This window comes from Pleurodeles waltl, chromosome 7 (assembly GCF_031143425.1).
Source record: "Pleurodeles waltl isolate 20211129_DDA chromosome 7, aPleWal1.hap1.20221129, whole genome shotgun sequence".
NCBI lineage: Eukaryota > Metazoa > Chordata > Amphibia > Caudata > Salamandridae > Pleurodeles > Pleurodeles waltl.
In genome coordinates this window covers 571,779,211-571,799,997 of record NC_090446.1, presented here as the reverse complement: position 1 = coordinate 571,799,997, position 20,787 = coordinate 571,779,211, and the positions used below count along the sequence as shown (strand labels likewise).

The window sequence follows — 20,787 nt, the reverse complement described above, 5'->3', positions numbered from 1 at the left end:
TGTCGAAGTCATCCGACTCCGGTCGAGATACCGGCACACAGCACTCTCGGGTCCGAGAAGATTTGGCATCGAGACAGCGGCATCGAGAAGGCACGACGCCGAAAATAAAAAAGGTTTCGTCCGAGCCGAAAAAGGCTGTCGAAAAGGTTTCGGTACCGAAACATCCGGCCTCGGAACCGAAAAGTAGTTCCTATTCAGAGGAACAAGGACTGTCCTCACAAATGAAGACACACCAATTTCAACAAGAATTAGAGATAATAGAGCCAGATCATACACAAAGAAGGCTCTTTATTCAAAAAGATACGGGGAAGATCAGCACTCTTCCTCCGATCAAGATGAAACGTAAACTTGCCTTCCAAGACAAGGACAAACAGCCACACGCAAAGGTGGCTAAACAAGTGACACCACCACCATCCCCACATCACTCTCCACCACCATCATCCACCAATGATGCAATCACCAACTCATACGGGAATGAGTCAAGATGACCCTGACGCATGGGACCTTTATGACGCACCAGTGTCAGATAATAGCCCTGAATGCTATCCAGCAAGACCATCGCCACCAGAGGATAGTACAGGCTACGCTCAAGTGGTATCAAGAGCTGCAGCATTTCACAATGTCAGCCTTCATTCAGAACCCATTGAAGACGACTTTCTTTTTAATACACTGTCGTCTACACACAGTCAATATCAAAGTCTTCCGATGTTACCCGGAATGCTCAAACACTCCAGACAAGTGTTTGAAGAACCTGTCAAGGGGAGAGCCATTACTCCAAGAGTAGATAAAAAATATAAAGCGCCACCAACAAACCCAGTGTACATCACACAACAGCTAACACCAGATTCTGTTGTAGTGGGAGCAGCGCGCAAAAGAGCCAACTCACATTCTTCTGGAGATGCACCGCCTCCAGATAAAGAAAGTAGAAAATTCGATGCAGCAGTCAAAAGGGTGGCGGCACAGGCAGCAAACCAGTGGCGCATTGCAAATTCCCAAGCTTTGTTAGCCAGATATGATAGGGCCCATTGGGATGAGATGCAACACTTTATTGAACATTTACCAAAAGAGTTCCAAAAAAGAGCGCAGCAAGTGGTAGAAGAGGGACAGAGTATCTCTAATAATCAGATAAGGTCAGCAATGGATGCTGCAGACACAGCTGCTAGGACTGTCAACACAGCAGTAACAATAAGGAGACATGCATGGCTGCGTACATCAGGATTTAAACCAGAGATACAGCAAGCTGTGCTAAATTTGCCATTCAACGGACAGCAGTTGTTTGGGCCGGAGGTGGACACTGCCATAGAAAAACTTAAAAAAGACACTGAGACGGCCAAAGCCATGGGCGCACTCTACTCCCCGCAGGGCAGAGGCACATTTCGAAAGACACAATTTCGAGGGGGGTTCGAGGGCAGACCACAGAAGCCACAACCTCACAAACAAAGCCCACTTACCAGAGCCAGTATCAGTGGGGAGGTTTTCGGGGACAATATAGAGGAGGACAATTTCAAGGGAATAGGGGAAAATTCCAAAGTCCCAAAACTCCTCCAAACAAACAGTGACTCCAAGGTCACAAAGCCCCAACACATAACACCTGTGGGGGGGAGACTAACCAAGTTTTACACACATTGGGAGGAAATAACAACAGACACTTGGGTCTTAGCAATTATCCAGCATGGTCATTGCATAGAATTTCTCAAATTCCCTCCAAACGTCCCACCGAAAACACACAGTATGTCAAAACAACATATAGAGCTTCTAGGACTAGAAGTTCAAGCATTGCTACAAAAAGAAGCAATAGAATTAGTACCAAAACAAGAATTAAACACAGGAGTTTACTCACTGTACTTTCTGATACCCAAAAAAGACAAAACACTCAGACCTATACTAGATCGCAGAACATTAAATACCTACATCAAATCAGACCACTTTCACATGGTTACTTTACAAGATGTAATCCCACTGCTCAAACAACAAGACTACATGACAACACTAGACTTAAAGGATGCATATTTCCATATACCAATACATCCTTCACACAGAAAGTACCTAAGGTTTGTATTCCAAGGGATACATTACCAATTCAAAGTGTTGCCATTCGGAATTACAACTGCGCCAAGAGTTTTTACAAAATGCCTGGCAGTAGTAGCTGCACATATCAGAAGGCAGCAAATACATGTGTTCCCGTACCTGGACGATTGGTTAATCAAAACCAACACGCAAAAACGGTGTTCACTACACACAAAATATGTCATAGAAATCCTACACAAACTAGGTTTCTCAATCAACTACGCAAAATCACACCTTCTGCCGTGTCAAACACAGCAATACTTGGGAGCAACAATCAACACAGCAAAAGGGATTGCCACTCCAAGTCCACAAAGAGCTCAAACATTTCACAATGAAATACAAGCCATGTATCCAAAACAAAGGATACAAGTCAAAATAGTAATGAAACTACTAGGCATGATGTCTTCATGCATAGCCATTGTCCCAAATGCAAGGTTGCACATGCGGCCCTTACAACAGTGCCTAGCATCACAATGGTCACAAGCACAGGGTCAGCTTCTAGATCTGGTGTTAATAGACCGCCAAACATACATCTCGCTTCAATGGTGGAACAGTATAAATTTAAACCAAGGGCGGCCTTTCCAAGACCCAGTGCCACAACACGTGATAACGACAGATGGTTCCATGACAGGGTGGGGAGCACACCTCAATCAGCACAGCATCCAAGGACAATGGGATATACAGCAAAGACAGTTTCACATAAATCACTTAGAACTGTTAGCAGTATTTCTGGCGCTGAAAGCATTTCAACCCATAATAACCCACAAATACATTCTTGTCAAAACAGACAACATGACAACAATGTATTACCTAAACAAACAGGACGGGACACACTCGACACAGTTGTGTCTCCTGACACAGAAAATATGGCATTGGGCGATTCACAACCACATTCGCCTAATAGCACAATTTATTCCAGGAATTCAGAATCAGTTAGCAGACAATCTCTCTCGAGATCACCAACAGATCCACGAATGGGAAATTCACCCCCAAATACTGAACACTTACTTTCAAATTTGGTGAACACCACAAATAGATCTATTTGCAACAAAGGAAAACTCAAAATGCCAAAACTTCGCATCCAGGTGCCCACAACATCAGTCTCAGGGCAATGCGCTATGGATGAACTGGTCAGGGATATTTGCGTACGCTTTTCCCCCTCTCCCACTCCTTCCATATCTAGTAAACAAGTTGAGTCAAAACAAACTCAAACTCATACTAATAGCACCAACATGGGCAAGACAACCTTGGTACACAACACTACTGGACCTCTCAGTAGTACCTCATGTCAAACTACCAAACAGACCAGATCTGTTAACACAACACAGACAACAAATCAGACATCCAAATCCAGCATCGCTGAATCTAGCAATTTGGCTCCTGAAATCCTAGAATTCGGACACTTACACCTCACTCAAGAATGTATGGAGGTCATAAGACAAGCTAGGAGGCCTACCACTAGACACTGCTATGCAAATAAGTGGAAAAGATTTATTTATTACTGCCATAATAATCAAATTCAACCCTTACACGCATCCGCAAAAGATATAGTAGGATACTTACTACATTTGCAGAAGTCAAAACTAGCTTTCTCTTCCATAAAAATACATCTTACTGCAATTTTAGCTTACCTGCAAATTACGCACTCAACTTCATTATTTAGGATACCAGTCATAAAAGCATTTATGGAAGGCCTAAACAGAATTATACCACCAAGAACACCACCAGTGCCTTCATGGAACCTCAACATTGTCTTAACACGACTCATGGGTCCACCTTTTGAGCCCATGCACTCTTGTGAAATGCAATACTTAACGTGGAAAGTTTCATTTTTAATTGCCATCACATCTCTAAGAAGAGTGAGTGAAATTCAAGCATTTACCATACAAGAACCATTTATTCAAATACACAAAAATAAAGTAGTTCTACGGACAAATCCTAAATTTTTGCCAAAAGTAATATCACCGTTCCACTTGAATCAAACGGTAGAATTACCAGTGTTCTTCCCACAGCCAGATTCTGTAGCTGAAAGAGCACTACATACATTAGGCATCAAAAGAGCACTAATGTACTACATTGACAGAACAAAACTAATTAGAAAAACAAAACAACTATTTATTGCCTTTCAAAAACCTCATACAGGAAATCCAATTTCAAAACAAGGCATTGCTAGATGGATAGTTAAGTGCATTCAAACCTGCTATCTTAAAGCTAAAAGAGAGCTGCCTATTGCACTAAAGGCACACTCAACCAGAAAGAAAGGTGCTACCATGGCCTTTCTAGGAAATATTCCAATGAACGAAATATGTAAGGCAGCAACATGGTCTACGCCTCATACATTTACCAAGCACTACTGTGTAGATGTGTTAACTTCACAACAAGCCACAGTAGGTCAAGCGGTACTACGAACATTATTTCAAACAACTTCAACTCCTACAGGCTGAACCACCGCTTTTGGGGAGATAACTGCTTACTAGTCTATGCACAGCATGTGTATCTGCAGCTACACATGCCATCGAATGGAAAATGTCACTTACCCAGTGTACATCTGTTCGTGGTATTAGTCGCTGCAGATTCACATGCGCCCACCCGCCTCCCCGGGAGCCTGTAGCCGTTTAGAAGTTGATCTTGAACATTTGTAAATTTGTAAATATATTACTTTAAACTTCATTATGTACATACATATTCACTCCATTGCATGGGCACTATTACTAGCATACACAACTCCTACCTCACCCTCTGCGGGGAAAACAATCTAAGATGGAGTCGACGCCCATGCGCAATGGAGTCGAAATGGGAGGAGTCCCTCGGTCTCGTGACTCGAAAAGACTTCTTCGAAGGAAAACAACTTGTAACACTCCGAGCCCAACACCAGATGGCGGGATGTGCACAGCATGTGAATCTGCAGCGACTAATGCCACGAACAGATGTACACTGGGTAAGTGACATTTTCCATATCTCTCTCTCTCTTTTTCTCTCTCTCTCAAGCTCACCTGTCTGAAGTCCTTCGATTTGCGCTCTGGTTAGCCCAGGAGGGCTGCAATATCGTTACCAACAAGGGACACCCATCAGCTTTGTTTTCTTATCTCTGCCTCGCAGATCACTCATATCTCTTTAAGTCCCCTATATGGATGAGGTACTTGAAAGTTCTTCCCATAACCCTGGTTTATTTGTCTTTATGGGGATGTTGTGCCCTACCCTGCCCGCATTACTGTTTTGCCCGGTATTTCATTGCTTCCTTCTACAATGCTCGTTTGAAATGGCCGGCATTGATGTGTATGCCGCTGTAAGGCCACATACCCTTCTCTTCACACCATCACTAAGCTTTATTGCTTGGACTTAGCCATCCTTTCTCACTTATATGTGGCGCACCCTGTCCTACAGGATTTCCTCATCTCCCAATCTGTCCTATCCATAGAAAGGTGAGCAATCTACAATTAGAAGTGTCCATCAGAAAAGTTACTTACCTTCAGATCATTCTGTCGAATACTCTGTTTATCTGCACATTCTTCACCAATTCCACCCACCTACCTTTTTTGAATGATGGTCATAGGCTTCGTTAATAAGATCACACTTAACCATTCTGAACTGTACTGCTTCAGTTAATCTCTTTCCCTTTCTTCTACCTTTAAGAGCATGGAAAATCGGACATTGATGTGAGGGTGCTCGGGTGGGTTTTATATGGCTCCAGTGACATCACCATGATGTTGCTTCCGGTGTTAAGATGAAGCAAGTGTCCCCTATTGGCATAGGAGGGTCATATCAGAAGCTTCTGGATGCAGTTTGGCACCTGTGGTCAAAGGGTGAGAAATCTTCAGGTAGATGGGGCGTTCACCAGGAAGATCATTGACAAAGGTAAGTAACTTTTTCTTCAGCTAAAACCTACAGAGACACACTGACGGCTGTTACTTTCCCTGAAGGATCATGTTGAACATCTCCTGCAGCATCATGAAATGGAAAAATGTTAGCAACTCTTTTTATTGATATATTGCGATAAAATAAGTTACAGCAGATACCACTAATCACTCCTCCGCACATAATATTTTGATGTGATTTTGTTGCAGTCCCCATGAGGTTCACAAATAACTATGCAAGCATTACTAGTGATATTTCCACCAGATATCTTATGATTTAATGGGGATATATGGGAGATGGCCGTAGATGTTTTTAAAGTAAATTTTCACCAAAATACAATTGCCATAACATTACATGCACAGGTTATATGGCTGTACCTGTCAATTGTACTCCCCAACGAACGAGCTCAGTAAGCAAAATCAAAACAAACTGTTTCAGGCATGTAATTAATAGAAAATTATTTTATCATGCAGTACAGTAGTATTGCATCTTAAAACAGTTTATTGTCAGATGCCATGTTTGTCAATCTGTTTAAACCTGATGGGGCCTCATTGATAAGGTCTCACAGATGTTGTTGTATTGGGGTGTATGCCAACCACATAGGTGTGTTAATGATATCAACACTTGGTGATCTGAAGGGATGAACCAGATGGCAGTGGTTAGCTATAATGGTTAGTGACCCAAACATTTTTTGTGCTTCCCACTATTCCGGTCTTTGGTCCCTGGAATACGTCACAGGGTTCTTAAGCCATCAAGCCCAGTTGGATCATATCCCAGTTAGCCATTGTCGCACCACCCTCTGGTCTGTTTGAAAATTATGTACCACAGTGCTCTTGTAAATCTCCTTTCCCATTTGTGGATTTACAGGGGGGATAAGACGGTCTCCAGTGCATAATATTCCTAGACCTGCGCAATTAGAAGCAAGCTTTAAGCTCATAAAGCAAAGTATCAAGCCCAGAAGACATGCCCCTGGTTTGTACTGAGCTGCATTGCTGTTGTATTGTGATGTCTTTAGTAATTGTGTTCTCATTACTTTGTATCTGCTAACAAGACCGTAGCATATGCATGACTATTGCACCAGTGGCTCTGCATCTCAGGCACAGGGCTGGTATTTAAGGGTGGTATCTATGTAGGGGTAGTGTCTGTGTAGCCTAGCTCACATTAGCTAATTCTGATGAATAGTATTGTAGTGATTTAATTTAAATCTAGAGTTTCTGGAAACTTAACCTGATAATTCACAGACCTTATTCTGTTCCTGGTTGGTGAGCACCCTTCCCAGGTCCTTGTCCCATATCCTTTTATGAGCTACCCATTTGGTCTATCATTGTTTGCAATGCCTGATATAGTGATCTTATAACATTAGTGGCTTTTCCCATTGTGAATGGCTTATTGTAGACTAAATGGATTTTGTGGGTCATTCAAAGCAGACTCTCATGTATGCTTAATTGGACTCACCATAGAATTATATGCCAGGACTTGTCACTTATGTACATAATACAGCAGTGATCTCCTGAAATGTGAAGCGTGCAGCATCATCAGATACATCACAACATATAATGCTCCTGGCTCTTTACTTTTTACTTTATCTACCAGGACTGTCATTTTCTCTGATTTTAGGGTAGGACCTTATAGGTATGACAGGGGCATATGCTGTTTTGGTATTGGTTTGCAGAAGTCCACATTGCCAACAATACTTAACTGTGTCAGTTCATCTGTTACTGTGAAGGTGTTTAAAATTGTTATTGATCATTGCCTCTTGGGGAGATCCCCTAGTGGCAGGTTGTTTGAACATAGTCTGCTCAGCGGTCAGTTCCACTTCACATCTCTTTACCAATCACGATTTTCAGGTCTTCCTCTACAGGAATCTACCGCTGGTTTCTTGCAGTCTTGTCTGGGTGTTGCATTATTCTTCTTTTTAGTCCTTTTGGTAGTTTGGGGGAAATCCAGTAACTAAGGGCCAGATGTAGGAAGCCTTTTGCATGTTGCAAACTGCGAAAAACGCAGTTTGCGACATGCAAAAGGCCTAACGCGATGCACATCCTCAAATTGCGAGTCGGTACCGACTCGCAATTTGAGGATGCGACTCGCAAATAGGAAGGGGTGTTCCCTTCCTATTTGCGACCGCATCGCCATGCTGAGTTGCTCGCGGTCACAAACCAACTCGCAGTTACCACCCACCTGAAGTGTGTGGTAACTCATTCGCAAAAGAGAAGGGGTCCCCATTGGACCCCTTCCCCTTTGTGAATGACGAAAACAATGATTTTTCAGAGCAGGCAGTGGTCCCAGTGGTCCATATTTCCTTTAAAACGGGCTGCAAAAAAAAAAAAAAACTGCTTTATTAAAAAGGCAGTCACAGACATGGAGGTCTGCTGTCTCCAGCAGGCCACCATCCCTGTGAGTGCATGGACTCGCTATGGGGTCGCAAAATGCGACCCACCACATTAATATTCATGAGGTGGGTCTTTGCGACCCCATAGCGAGTCGCAGAAGGTGTCTGAGACACCTTTCTGCATGCACTTTTGCGAGTTGCAATTTGCAAGTCGGTATGACTCGCAAATTGCAAGTTGCAAATTTTTACTTACCTACATCTGGCCCTAACTCGTTTCTTCCTGGTCGTGGGGGGGGGGCACTGTGGTACTTACCTCTGGGGTTTCCTAGCTCCCCAAGCTACTCTCTACAGATTCCACTTACCTTGGTGGGGGACCTGCATTCGTATTCCATTTTTTAGTATATGATTTGGGCTCCCCCTAGGGTCACTGTTGCTATTGCACTGTTTTCTACTGCTATTTATGCTTATTTCTGCTTACTAGTGTACATATCTAGTGTGTTACTTACCTCCTTTTGGAGGTTTGCCTATCTAGTGCTTTTGGTAATTGTGTCACTAAAATAAAGTACATTTATTTTTGTAACACAAAGTGTTTCGTTCATGTGTGTGAGTGCTGTGTGACTACAGTGGTATTGCATGATCTTTGCATGTCTCCTTGGCTGCTTATCCACTGCTGCCTCTAGAGAGCCTGGCTTCTAGACACTGCCTACACTACACTAATAGGGGATACCTGGACCTGGCATAAGGTGTAAGTACCTTAGGTACCCACCACACACCAGGCCAGCTTCCTACATTGGTGGTGCAGTGGTAGGATAAGTACTTGCAATTGCATTACCACTCTGTCACTTGGTACTTTCCACAAGAAAGACCACTTGCTGACTAGGGGTACACACTGTACTTAATATCAGGGACTTAGTCTCTTAAGTTTGGGTAAGCTAGGGGTTTAGGCATAGCCCTTGCTCCAAACTTCCGTAGGGAGACTTAAAATGTAGGGTAGTTAGGAAAACCCAGACCACTCTAATAACACACCATGTCTTTAGTGGGGAACACATCCCAGACCATGGACTCACCATATGTGGGTCTCACCTTCCAGGAGCTCAGGGAATTGTGTTCTGAAAGGAAACTAAAGGCAGATAGGAACCCTAACAAATGTCTGCTCCTAGGCCTGCTGCTCCAAGCTGACCAGGGCAATGTTGGCAGTCAGGAGGAAGAGGAGGAGGATGCAGATTCCCAAAGTGTTAGAAAGAGAGGATCTAGACACTGAGGAGTGTCTACAGGGTCCCTTAGAGGATCAGAGATCCCTTAGTAAATCCCACAGTCCAGCTGGGAGCACTACTGGTAGTAGTAAAATATTGCTAGTGCAAGGCATCATTACTTTTCAGGAGTTCCGGACCATTGAAGCAGTGCAACTAAATGTTCTGTTTGTGGTCCCTCTAGTCAGATATCTTGTCATGTTTATTATCTTGCAGCAGAGAATCCCTGGTAGGTCTTTGATTATTTTACTCTAGTCTTAAGCACACAAAGAAAATGTCTTCTTTGACCATGAAGGCTCCAAGAATCCCAGTTCTTTACGAGATTGGCTTCAATTTTTGTTAGTAGAAAGAATCCTATTTTTCCTTAGCTGTACCTGTTAAATACTATTTAGAAGATCTTCAGTTGAACTTTCTGTTATTAAAACACTAGCCCCTACGCCAGAGTTTAACATGGTTCTCATGAAGTTGCTCCACATCCATGCCCATCCATATATCTGAGGTTAGTCCTTTGGATGGTTTTAACTTCAGCTCACGAAGTTACAGAAATGTAAGATATTTTGTGTTTATTAGCCATATATGTTTGCTGTTATTTTACTGAAACAGCATTGCCCTTTGCACCTCTGGAGTGTTACCTGAGCATTCCCTGCAAGGGCCAGGGTGTCTTAACAGTTGAATCTTTGTTATCCAAAAGTTTCTGCTGTCCGAATGCCAACATCCTTTTTACTTGCTCTTCTAGATGAAAGCTTCTTGTAAAGCTTTATCACAAACCCCATCCAGTCACAGAAAAGGTGTGCTGAAGCCTGGAAGTTAAAGCGTTTCCTGGTGAAGGCACTGTAGTATAGATTCTGGGATAGGGCAGACTTGACTCAAGAATGTATTCTGTTGCAGTTTCTCCTTTGTATTTGTAATTCTCCATCGGGGTATCTCATAGTTTATAATCAAAATCTTTGGCATTGTTCTTAGGCATTGAGTCCAGAAGCAGCCAAATCCATATGCAACATCCACATGAGCATTTCTAATTAAAATTATAACTATAGATTTTGTTTTTGAAAATGTTCCTGGATCTTGCTCAATCCATAGGAATAGTCAGTTGGTGATGAATGATAAAGGTGCCCATGCTAGGCAACTACAGTTAGCCTTTCATTGTCTATCCTCACTTGCACATGCAATCATCAATGCTTTAGTTGGTTGATTATGTGTCCATTCTTCTACAGCCTTGGAATGACGATTCTTGAAATTGCCTGCAATATGGACCTCCCCAAAGGAGGTGAAGGTTGGCAGCAGCTTCGCCATGGATACTTGCCTTTGGAGTTCACTGCTGGTGAGGATAACTGAATATCTCAGTGCTGTCACATGTTGGCTGTAATGCCTGGAGTAGTATCTGAAAGATTTTGCTGAAATAATGACTTTTTAAAAATGATTTTATTGTTGTTTGTGATACATGCCTAAGACATAACTGAAGGGTCCCAATGTAATAAAGAAGTGGTAGCTGATTAAAATCTGAATAGTCCACATATGTGTGCTTATGCAAACAAAACACACATTGATCCTTATCCCCACACTTGGCTGTGTGCGCGCTCGCACACAGCATTTGTTAACTCACCAGGTCACTTTTGTAGATCCTCATACACACTTCCTCCTCCACCCTCATTACATTTCTTTGGTTAAGTAAAGGAAGTCTTAGTCTTGCAGTGTAGCCGACACGCATGTTTTTTCCCAATTGCACTTTATTTCTTTTTTCAGTAGTCACATGAACACACTATCATTTTAAATACAATGCTTATAGTAGTAGCTGAATCAATCTAACTTTCTAAATGGCCCCTCACACTCTTATCCTGGATCAGTTTAAGTGGCCTCTACAATGTATGTGATGACACGTAAACATCCCATTTGCCAGTTTCCAATGACACAGTGTGATAATTAGTTGCTATCATGTTTTAGTGTGTGCAGCATGTGTCGTGGGGTACTAGGATGCCCCCACTACTAATTTATGTGGTCTCCAGTAAGAACCACCTCATTCCTGTTTGTCCATGACATCAGTTCGTCACTCTTTGCTTCAGTTGCTATCAGAAAATCCTCCCACCTTCTTATCGTTTGTGGGCCAGCTTCCCTCCCCTGAGCGCACAGATCACAGCCAGTTTAGTGATCATCCATTTATGCACATCCAATGTGCATGTGTTGGCTCTGCCCTACCCTTCCAGCCTATTGGGAAGATTCTATTGTGCTATAACAAATGCTTGGTCAATAAAGCAACATGTGTGTTTGATTGTAGTGGTCATTATGCCCAGTAGGTAAACAGTAGGATCTATAGCCACTGTTTTTCCAACTGTATCCTCATCGCCTGAACCACCATCTCACAGGATGAGTGAATCTGCCCACAATTCCAGACCATATGATAGAAGTCCACCTGGGACTATCTGCACCTAGCACATATGTCATGTGCTCCCAGAAATATGTGAACTACTCGGTGTGGTGAAAGATATGTTTGGTGTATATAGCTTATCTGTGTTAACTTAAACATTCGATGTTATATGTGGCTGTAGATACAAATGCTAGCCTTAAGCTTGCCATCTAGCGTTGAGTTCAGAGTGGTACAACTTGTTTTTCTTCGAAGAATGTTTTCCGAGTCACAGGATCGAGTGGCTCCTCCTCTTGCTAATAGTGCGCATCGGTATCAAGCCCTTTGTTAGATTGTTTTCTCTCCGCTGTCAGGTTCAGACTTGTGTTCCTCTCGCTCTGAGTTCTTTGCTCGATTCAGTCCTAAACCGGTTTTCTCTCAGTCTCCCTTTCTGCGACTGTATTGTTTTTGAACGCGTTTCTTTCTCATACGCTAATCTTGGTTTCATTTTTACTCTCAAAACTGTCCTGCTCTTTGGGGGGTGTTCACGCCCCTTTTTGGACCTATATCCTACACAAAGCTTCTGGCTATGTTGCAGACCTGATGGATGAAACGCCATTTCGCTTTTGCCCTCGATGTCATTCCAAGTTCCCACACACCGATCAACACCAGGTGTGTAATTTGTGTGTCTCCCCTGACCACAACGAGCAAACGTGTGATGCCTGTCTAGCTTTTCAGTTGAAAAAGACACTATGGGACAGAAGAGTTTGTCGACTTGAAATGGCGTCTCGGACTCCAGATGACACACCAGATATTTTTGAGGAGGAGCATGCACAGGAGGAACCACAGGAAGAGGTGGCCTTTTCAATCTAAGACTCCGACTGGCCTTTTCAATCCAGTACTCCGACTCAAGCGCTCAGTCTGACATTGAGAGCCAGGAGTTGCAATCAGCGCAGACCGTGAGTTCAAAGGTCCCTGCACGCATGACCAAGGCTATAAAACATTTTTAAAGAGGTCACTGGTCCACCCCTGCCTCCCAGCCATAGCCATAGTCATAGCCTGAGAAACTGTTTTGGATGCCCGCCTTTCTGCTTGACACCGAAAAAAGCCAAAGTTAAATCGTCTGCATCGACCTTTGGGTCTACAAGCATCGATTAGACCAACTGAGCACCCTGCTTCAGTGCCGACCACTTCAGTACCCACTAACAAATCCACTGTTTCGGTCCGGACACCATCGCGCCGACGAATAACAGAGGAGCCAAAAACATTTTAAAAAGACTGTTTTGATGGAGCCAATTTTAGAAGTCATGGACGTTCGTCAGCGCCGACTTCATATTCAAGAGGGAACAGGTTGTATTCTAGCATCACCCTCTGTCACTATAAAAAAGTAAATTGACTTTTCAGGAGGCGCTTGAAACCTCTCCGCCTCCAAGCGAGGCTAGCAAACATAAAACACCATCTTTTCCAGTCTTCCCCTCAGTTCACTCCACCTCCTTCACCTCACCTCCACCAACCACTGGGATTACACCACCAAATTCACCCCCACATTGGACATGGGATTTAGGAGACACACTAGATGACCAGGATCCCTGGGACACATATGATCCGGATCCTGTACACCTAATGATCCAGATCTCTGCCCTGCTAGACCATCACCACCTGAAGATTCCACCTCATATTAGCAAGTCCTAACTAGGGCAGCTGCATTTCATAATGTAACAATGCACATAGATCCTATTGAGGAAGACTTTCTGTTTAACACCCTTTTCCACAGCACGTTAAGAAAGTCAATGTCCCATCTTGCACAGACAGTATGGAAATGGGCAATTCATCACCACATTCACATAGTGGCACAGTATCTCCCAGGAACTGACAGTCAGTTTGCAGACCTACTCAGCAGGGTGCAGCAACAAGTCCACGAATGGGAACTCCATCCGCAAGTCCTTAAACATTACTTTATAAAGTGGGGAGCACCTCAAATAGACCTATTCACCACTGCTGAAAACTCAAATTGCCAAAAGTCTGCATCCAGGTAACCTTCACCCTCAGTCCAAGGACAGTGCTCTATGGATGAGTTGGTCAGAGATATTTGCTTACGCCATTCCACCTCTCCCACTCAATCCTTTTCTAGTTCAGAAATCAAAGAATTTCCCCTCACCATGATACTTGTAGCTCCCACATAGGTACATCAGCCATGGTTCACAGCACTTTTGGATCTCTCACTAGTTCCACACCAGAAGCCCCTCAACAGACTGGATCTTCTAACACAAAGTCAAGGATAAATAAGACATCCAGACCCCAAGTCACTTAACCAAGCAGTATGGCTCCTGAGGTCATAAAATTTGGATATTTACAACTGCTGCAAGAATGTATGGACAGCTAACTGTGAAAGAGATTGTTTATTACTTAATGCATTTATAAAAAGCTAATTTAGCTTGCACTTCCATTCAACTTCATTTAGCAGCTATAGCTGCATATCTTCAAAACAGAGAGCATACTTCTTTATTTAGGGTTCCAGTCATTAAGGCATTTATGGAAGGACTTAAGAGTCATTCCAACAAGGGTGCCTCCGCCACCATTCTGAAACCTTAACATTGTTATCACAAGGCTCCTGGTTCCCCCCTTTTTGAGCCACTGCATTCCTGTCCCTTATTATTCCTATCATAGAAGGTAGCTTTTCTGGTTGCTATCACTTCCCCTAGACGTGTCGGTGAGCTCCAGCCCTTAACCCTGGAAGAATCATTCTTCTACATTCACAAAGATAAACTAGTTCTTCGAACTAATTCTAAATTACTACCAAAGGTAGTTTCAGATCAATCAATCAATAGAACTTCCAGTTTGCTTTCCCTAACTGGACTCTGTAGCAGAAAGGGCTCTACACACCCTTTATGTAAAAAGGCTCTTATGTATTATTTAGACAGAACCAAACAGTTCAGGAAAACTAAACAGCTATTTGTGGCCCTTTCAATGCCCCACAAAAGAAGGCCAATATCAAAAACTTGTATAGCTAGGTGTATTCAAACTTGCTATGCTAAAGAAAAAAACAAAACTTACCTCTCGCATCTATAGCACACTCTACTAGGAAAAAGGATGCTTCAGTGGCTTTCATAGGAAACATACCCATAGCAGACATTTGTAATCCAGCTACGTGGTCTACACCACATACCTTTACAAAACACTATTGTGTAGATGTACTAGCATGGCAACAAGCCAGTGTTGGCCAAGCAGTACTTAGGATATTTTTCCAAACAGTTGCGACTCCTGCACGCAAGCCACCACTTTATGGAGGGACTGCTTTCTAGTCCTTGCACAGCATGTGTATCTACAGCCACACATGCCTTTGAACAGAAAATGTTACCTACCAGTAGACATCTGTTTGTTCCATATAGTGTTGTAGATTCACATATATCCTCCCTTCTCACCGGACACCCGCAGCCTTTACAATTATGGTAATATGTAAATACTGTGTATGTGTGTGTGTGTGTGTGTGTGTGTGTGTGTGTGTGTGTGTGTGTATAGAGAGTGAGAGAGATCTTGCATGGACATCTTTCTCTCTTACTTTTTCCACGCTACTTCACTCTCCCGCCTGCGGAGAAAACAATATGACAAAGGCCTCGATGCCCATGCACACTATCACCAAGAGGAGGAGTCACTTGATCTTGTGACTCTAAAAACATTCTTTAAAGAAAAACAAGTTGTACCACTCCAAACCCAACACTAGCTGGAAAGCTTATGCACAGCATGTGAATCTACAGTACTACAAGCCATGAACAGATGTCTACTGGTAAGTAACATTTTCCTTTTGGTTTCTGGTAAATATTTTGTGATATTGGAGGGCTTCTGTCCATTCCTTCTGACATGTCCCTACCCAGTTTCTCATTTGATCTTTACCTTGGCAATCTGCATAGACTATTAACACCAGAGTCCAGTACAATATGATCATTGTCTGCAACCCCCAAGTGTTAGTATTCGATCTATCAGTGTCAACCTGTGTGGCTCAACATCTATATTATTCGATGTGCACCAAACTGCTCTGATCATTGCCACATGTTCCATGAACTGGCCTGCAGCGAGCCACCTGGGTATGAATCTCCCACTCTAGTATTCCCTGCCTCTCGTAATCGCCTTCAGGGAATCATCGGCGCCGATTCGTGGAACTCGGGTAGGCACCACAGGGGCATATCTGGTGAGTATAATGTGTCTCCTCCCATCTTAGAGATTTGCTAGCAGGATTGAGCTACCTGTACGGTTCCAGGATGTCCTTGTGCATCCTTGCAGGTGCCTAGTAACAGTCCTGTTATCCTTCATGACCCCAGGGTCCAAAAAGGCAGGGCGTATCTGGTTCTGAAGACCATTTTCCCTATGTTTCTAGCAATTTTAATTGTGTTTCAGCATGACACTCCTGCGCTCTTACGTGGACCATCTGCGGGTTAGTCCCTTCCTGGGTCGTTTCGTACCCTCCCTGGAGGCAAGGAACAAAAACTACTTCCCTCATTTCTCCCTGAGATTAGAGAATTGTCCTAACTCCTCCAGAACACACATGACCTCTCACAGGCTACACTGGGGGTCTTTCAGATAGAGTAGTGCATCACTTTTGGATAGTGAAATCATATTAATTACTGTGGCTGATGTAAAATCCCATTCTCAAGCCTTTTCTCTTAGTTGACACGCTAAAGTCGCCATGGCCAGCTTGACAAAACGTGGAAAGCGGGCATCCCTGCCATGTACCTTGTGTGTCCCTTACAGACTCTGACCACCAGGCATTTATAAAGATTGCAGCCCAGTTTTTGCCTAGTACTGTGAATATGTAAAGCGACCTCAGAGTATGCAACAGCTTTTCTATGTCTTGGGAAGCAGTCACGGTCTTCCGGGCTGCCCCAAGGGACCTTTCCATCACAATAAAGAGCCGTTGTAAGTGCATGTGGGTGCTTCAGTTGGGGCTTAACCCTTTCTGGTCCTTATCCACCGGATCCCCCACAGAGGGCAGTAATCTGTTTGCTATTACTTTATCCAGAATGTTATATTCTGTATTAAGTAAAGAAAGGGGCCTGTATGACTTGCTGTCTAGTGGATCTCTACCTGTTTTTGGCAGGACAGCTACCAAAGGTTTGCATGTCGAGTCTGGGAGAGATCCCATTTGTAATGCGTGTTGGAAGAGTGCTAAAATATAGGAGAGCAAGTGTCCCTTTAAAGGTCTTATAGAATTTGGAGGAAGCCCATCAATTCCCGGTGTCTTGTCCGTCACCAATAACTAACAAATTCTCCTCTAGCAACATCATGGTGTCTAGAGCATCTTTCCAATCTTGTAGCAATCTGAGCATATAAATCCCCCAAAATACTCCTGTCAGTTCTTCCTCAGTTGCCTCGCTAGAGGCTGGATAGAGGGCCCCATAGTAGTCACTGAAGACTTATAAGTACCCAACTGTGTGTGGAGAATATGACCTCCAGGGAAGCGCAGTTCATAGATCGGTTTTCGCTCCTCCTCTGCCCATACCATCCATGCTATGAAGCGTCCCGCACGCTCTCCCTCCCCATGCTGCCTGGCAGCATATTCCTTGTGGTTGAGGTATTTTAGTCATATCATCAGATCATGGTATTCTTTATCTTTAGCAGTATGTTGCCTGTGTTTCTCCAGGTCAATGGTTCCATGGGTTCCCAGTGTATGCATCTCCTGTTCCATGTCAGTTATCTGTCTAGCCAGGACCCGTCAGGTAAACACCCCACACGACCACCTCAAAGGCATTAGATCTGGATGTGGTGCTATTACCCATCCCTTCATTTTTTGGGGGGTAGTGTGTGATGCTCTCCCCTATCGTGGATCTGATGGGTGTGTACAGGAGAGCCTCTGTCTGCAGCTGCCATGTTGGCACAGAGGACCGCATGTTCCCCGTTTCAACCCTCATCCATTGTGGGTTGTGATCAGAGTTTGTCTTACTTAGGTACTCTGTTCCTGTTATCTCTAGCATCATGTCATGCCTGCTGAGAAACATGGCAAGTCATGTGTGCACCTCATGTAGATGTGAGGAGTATGATAATGATGCCCATTCTGGGCGTTGTTCCCTCCACATCTCGATTAATTGGCAGTGTGTAAGCAAGGTCTCAAACAGTCTGGTGGATGTCGGACAGGGGTCTGTTGCACCTATCTATTCCCATGAATGTTGATCACCATGTTGTATTTCCTCCCAGCAACCACATGCTGTCGGGGAGATCTGTAAGTTTAGTGCTCAGAGAATATATGAGCTGAATATGATTGGCATCAGCACTGTCAATTCCCATCCATCTAACGCGCTGAACACTAAGGTGTGCATTTCCTCCAAGTCAATCACTGTGTGGTGAATCTGAAATGGGACCTAGAGGATATCCACACTAAAATCCCTACGCAAGTAAGTTGTACCAACCAATTGTCCTCCATTTCCTTCTCATCATATCAATTTCAGGTTGTCCAAGTTGAGTCTCCTGGATACGTGCAAAGTGTATGGACCTATGTTTGATGTGAAGTATCACCACCATACGTTTGTCTGGTGTTCCCAGTCCCATAATATTCCATGTTAGAAAGCTTTCACTGCTGTGCATCTAGAAAATACCAGGGCATCAAGTCCTCCTTTGTCTGATCAATTTCAGGGCTGTCTACCCATCTCTGTGTCTAGAGTGCGGTATGTTTGCCTGATCTCACCAGCCAAATGTGCCATCTCAGTAGTCTCTACAGCCCGGTCCATCGTTAGGGTATGCTGCTCCTCTCACAAGGCTGGGGTTTGCGTAACTATACCATTCACCCATTCCCTAAACAACTTTAACCAAAACAACAGGTTCGATGGCATATGTTGCTGCAGATACACATGTTTGGCACAGTCCGCTTCCTGGTGTTGGGCTCGGAGTATTACAAGTTGTTTTTCTTCGAAGAAGTCTTTTTTGGTCACGGGACCGAAGGACTCCTCCCTCTTCGGCTCCATTGCGCATGGGCGTCGACTCCATCTTAGATTGTTTTTTTCCGCTGTCGGGTTCGGACGTATTCCTTTTCGCTCCGTGTTTCGGTTCGGAAAGTTAGTCAGAATCTCGGAAGAAAGCGTCGGTATTGTTCCGTTCGGTATCGGGATAGTTAGGTACATCAACACCGATCATCGGAAGACTTTGGGGTAGCTTCGATTCCCCCATCGGGGCCTGGTCGGCCCGACCGCGTGCGACATCGAAGCCGATGGAACGGACCCCGTTCCGTTTCTGCCCAAAATGTCACAGTAAGTATCCTTATACAGATCAGCACTTGGTCTGTAACTTGTGCTTGTCCCTCGAGCACAAGGAGGATACCTGTGAGGCCTGTCGAGCCTTCCGGTCCAGAAAAACACTCCGGGACCGAAGAGCCAGGCGTCTACAAATGGCGTCCACGCCGACAAAACAACGTTTCGACGACGAAGAGGAAACATTCTCGGTTCCGGACTCAGAATCCGGAGACTCCGACGTCGAACAACAGCAACAAACTGTGAGTAAGACGTCGAAAAGTAAAACCATCGAGAAAACGAAAGCCCAGGGGACGCCACTGCCAACAGGCCATGGCTCGACCCATAAAACAGGCGACCCGTCGAAGGCGCCGAAAAAGGGCACGCCCATAGCGAAGACACCCGACTCCGGTCGAGGGACCGCCATGGAGCAACCTCGGAGCCGAGATAGCGGCTCCGAGAGACAAAAACAAGATACCGGCACCGAAAAACATCGGCACCGAGAATCCATGCCGAAAGGAACAAAAATTCTGTCGGTGCCGAAACCGAAAAAAGATTCTCTCTCGGCGCCGAAAAATACCACACCTTCATCCTACACAGAGGAACAAGGAATAAGTGGCCAGATGCACAGATTTGGACAAGAGCTCCAAAGTGTAGAATCAGACTACACACAAAAGAGACTGTACATCCAGCAAGACACAGGGAAGATATCAACCCTTCCCCCAATAATGAGGAAAAGAAGGATCGGTCTCCTCAAGGATGACGCACAACCACAAGCCAAAGTGGTTAAAAAAGTCACGCCTCCGCCCTCTCCACCACAACAGGCATCGCCGGCACAAACACCGCCACAAATGCACTCACCAGCGCAAACTACCATAAGTCAAGGTAATCAGGATCAAGACGCTTGGGACCTATACGACACCCCAGTGCCGGACAATGATCCAGATTCATACCCCACAAAGCCGTCACCGCCAGAGGACAGTACCTCATACTCACAACTGGTGGCTAGGGCTGCAGAATTCCACAATGTCCAACTGCATTCCGATCCTATAGAGGATGATTTTTTATTTAACACCCTCTCGGCTACACATAGCCAATATCAATGTCTCCCAATGCTACCAGGGATGTTACGGCACGCAAAACAAATTTTTGAAGAGCCCGTAAAATCAAGAGCCATCACCCCAAGGGTGGATAAAAAATACAAACCACCACCCACAGATCCAGTGTTTATTACTTCGCAGTTACCACCTGACTCCGTAGTAGTAGGGGCAGCTCGCAAAAGAGCAAATTCCCATACATCTGGCGACGCCCCACCTCCGGACAAAGAAAGCAGAAAATTTGATGCGGCAGGAAAAAGAGTAGCATCACAGGCAGCCAACCAGTGGCGCATCGCAAATTCTCAAGCGCTGCTGGCCAGATATGACCGCGCTCACTGGGATGAGATGCAACTTCTCGTAGACCATCTTCCCCAAGAATACCAAAAAAGGGCGCAGCAAATAGTTGAAGAGGGACAAACGATCTCAAACAATCAAATCCGCTCTTCACTGGACGCAGCCGATACTGCAGCGAGAACAGTCAACACTGCTGTCACCATAAGGAGACACGCTTGGCTCCGCACTTCAGGCTTCAAACCTGAAATCCAGCAGGCTGTCCTTAATATGCCCTTCAACGAAAAACAACTTTTTGGCCCTGAAGTGGACACAGCCATTGAAAAACTTAAAAAGGACACAGACACGG

General features: G+C 44.3%; 1 protein-coding gene across 2 annotated transcripts in view; it reads left to right on the top strand.

Annotated features, from left to right (window-relative positions):
• The window catches only part of PKMYT1 (protein kinase, membrane associated tyrosine/threonine 1), a 304,511-nt gene that overhangs the window by 107,218 nt on the left and 176,506 nt on the right, over nt 1-20,787 (top strand). For both annotated transcript variants that reach the window (XM_069244353.1, XM_069244354.1), the window contains exon 4: nt 10,716-10,822. In XM_069244353.1, coding sequence (XP_069100454.1) covers nt 10,716-10,822 — 107 coding nt within the window. The remainder of the gene's footprint in view (nt 1-10,715; nt 10,823-20,787) is intronic.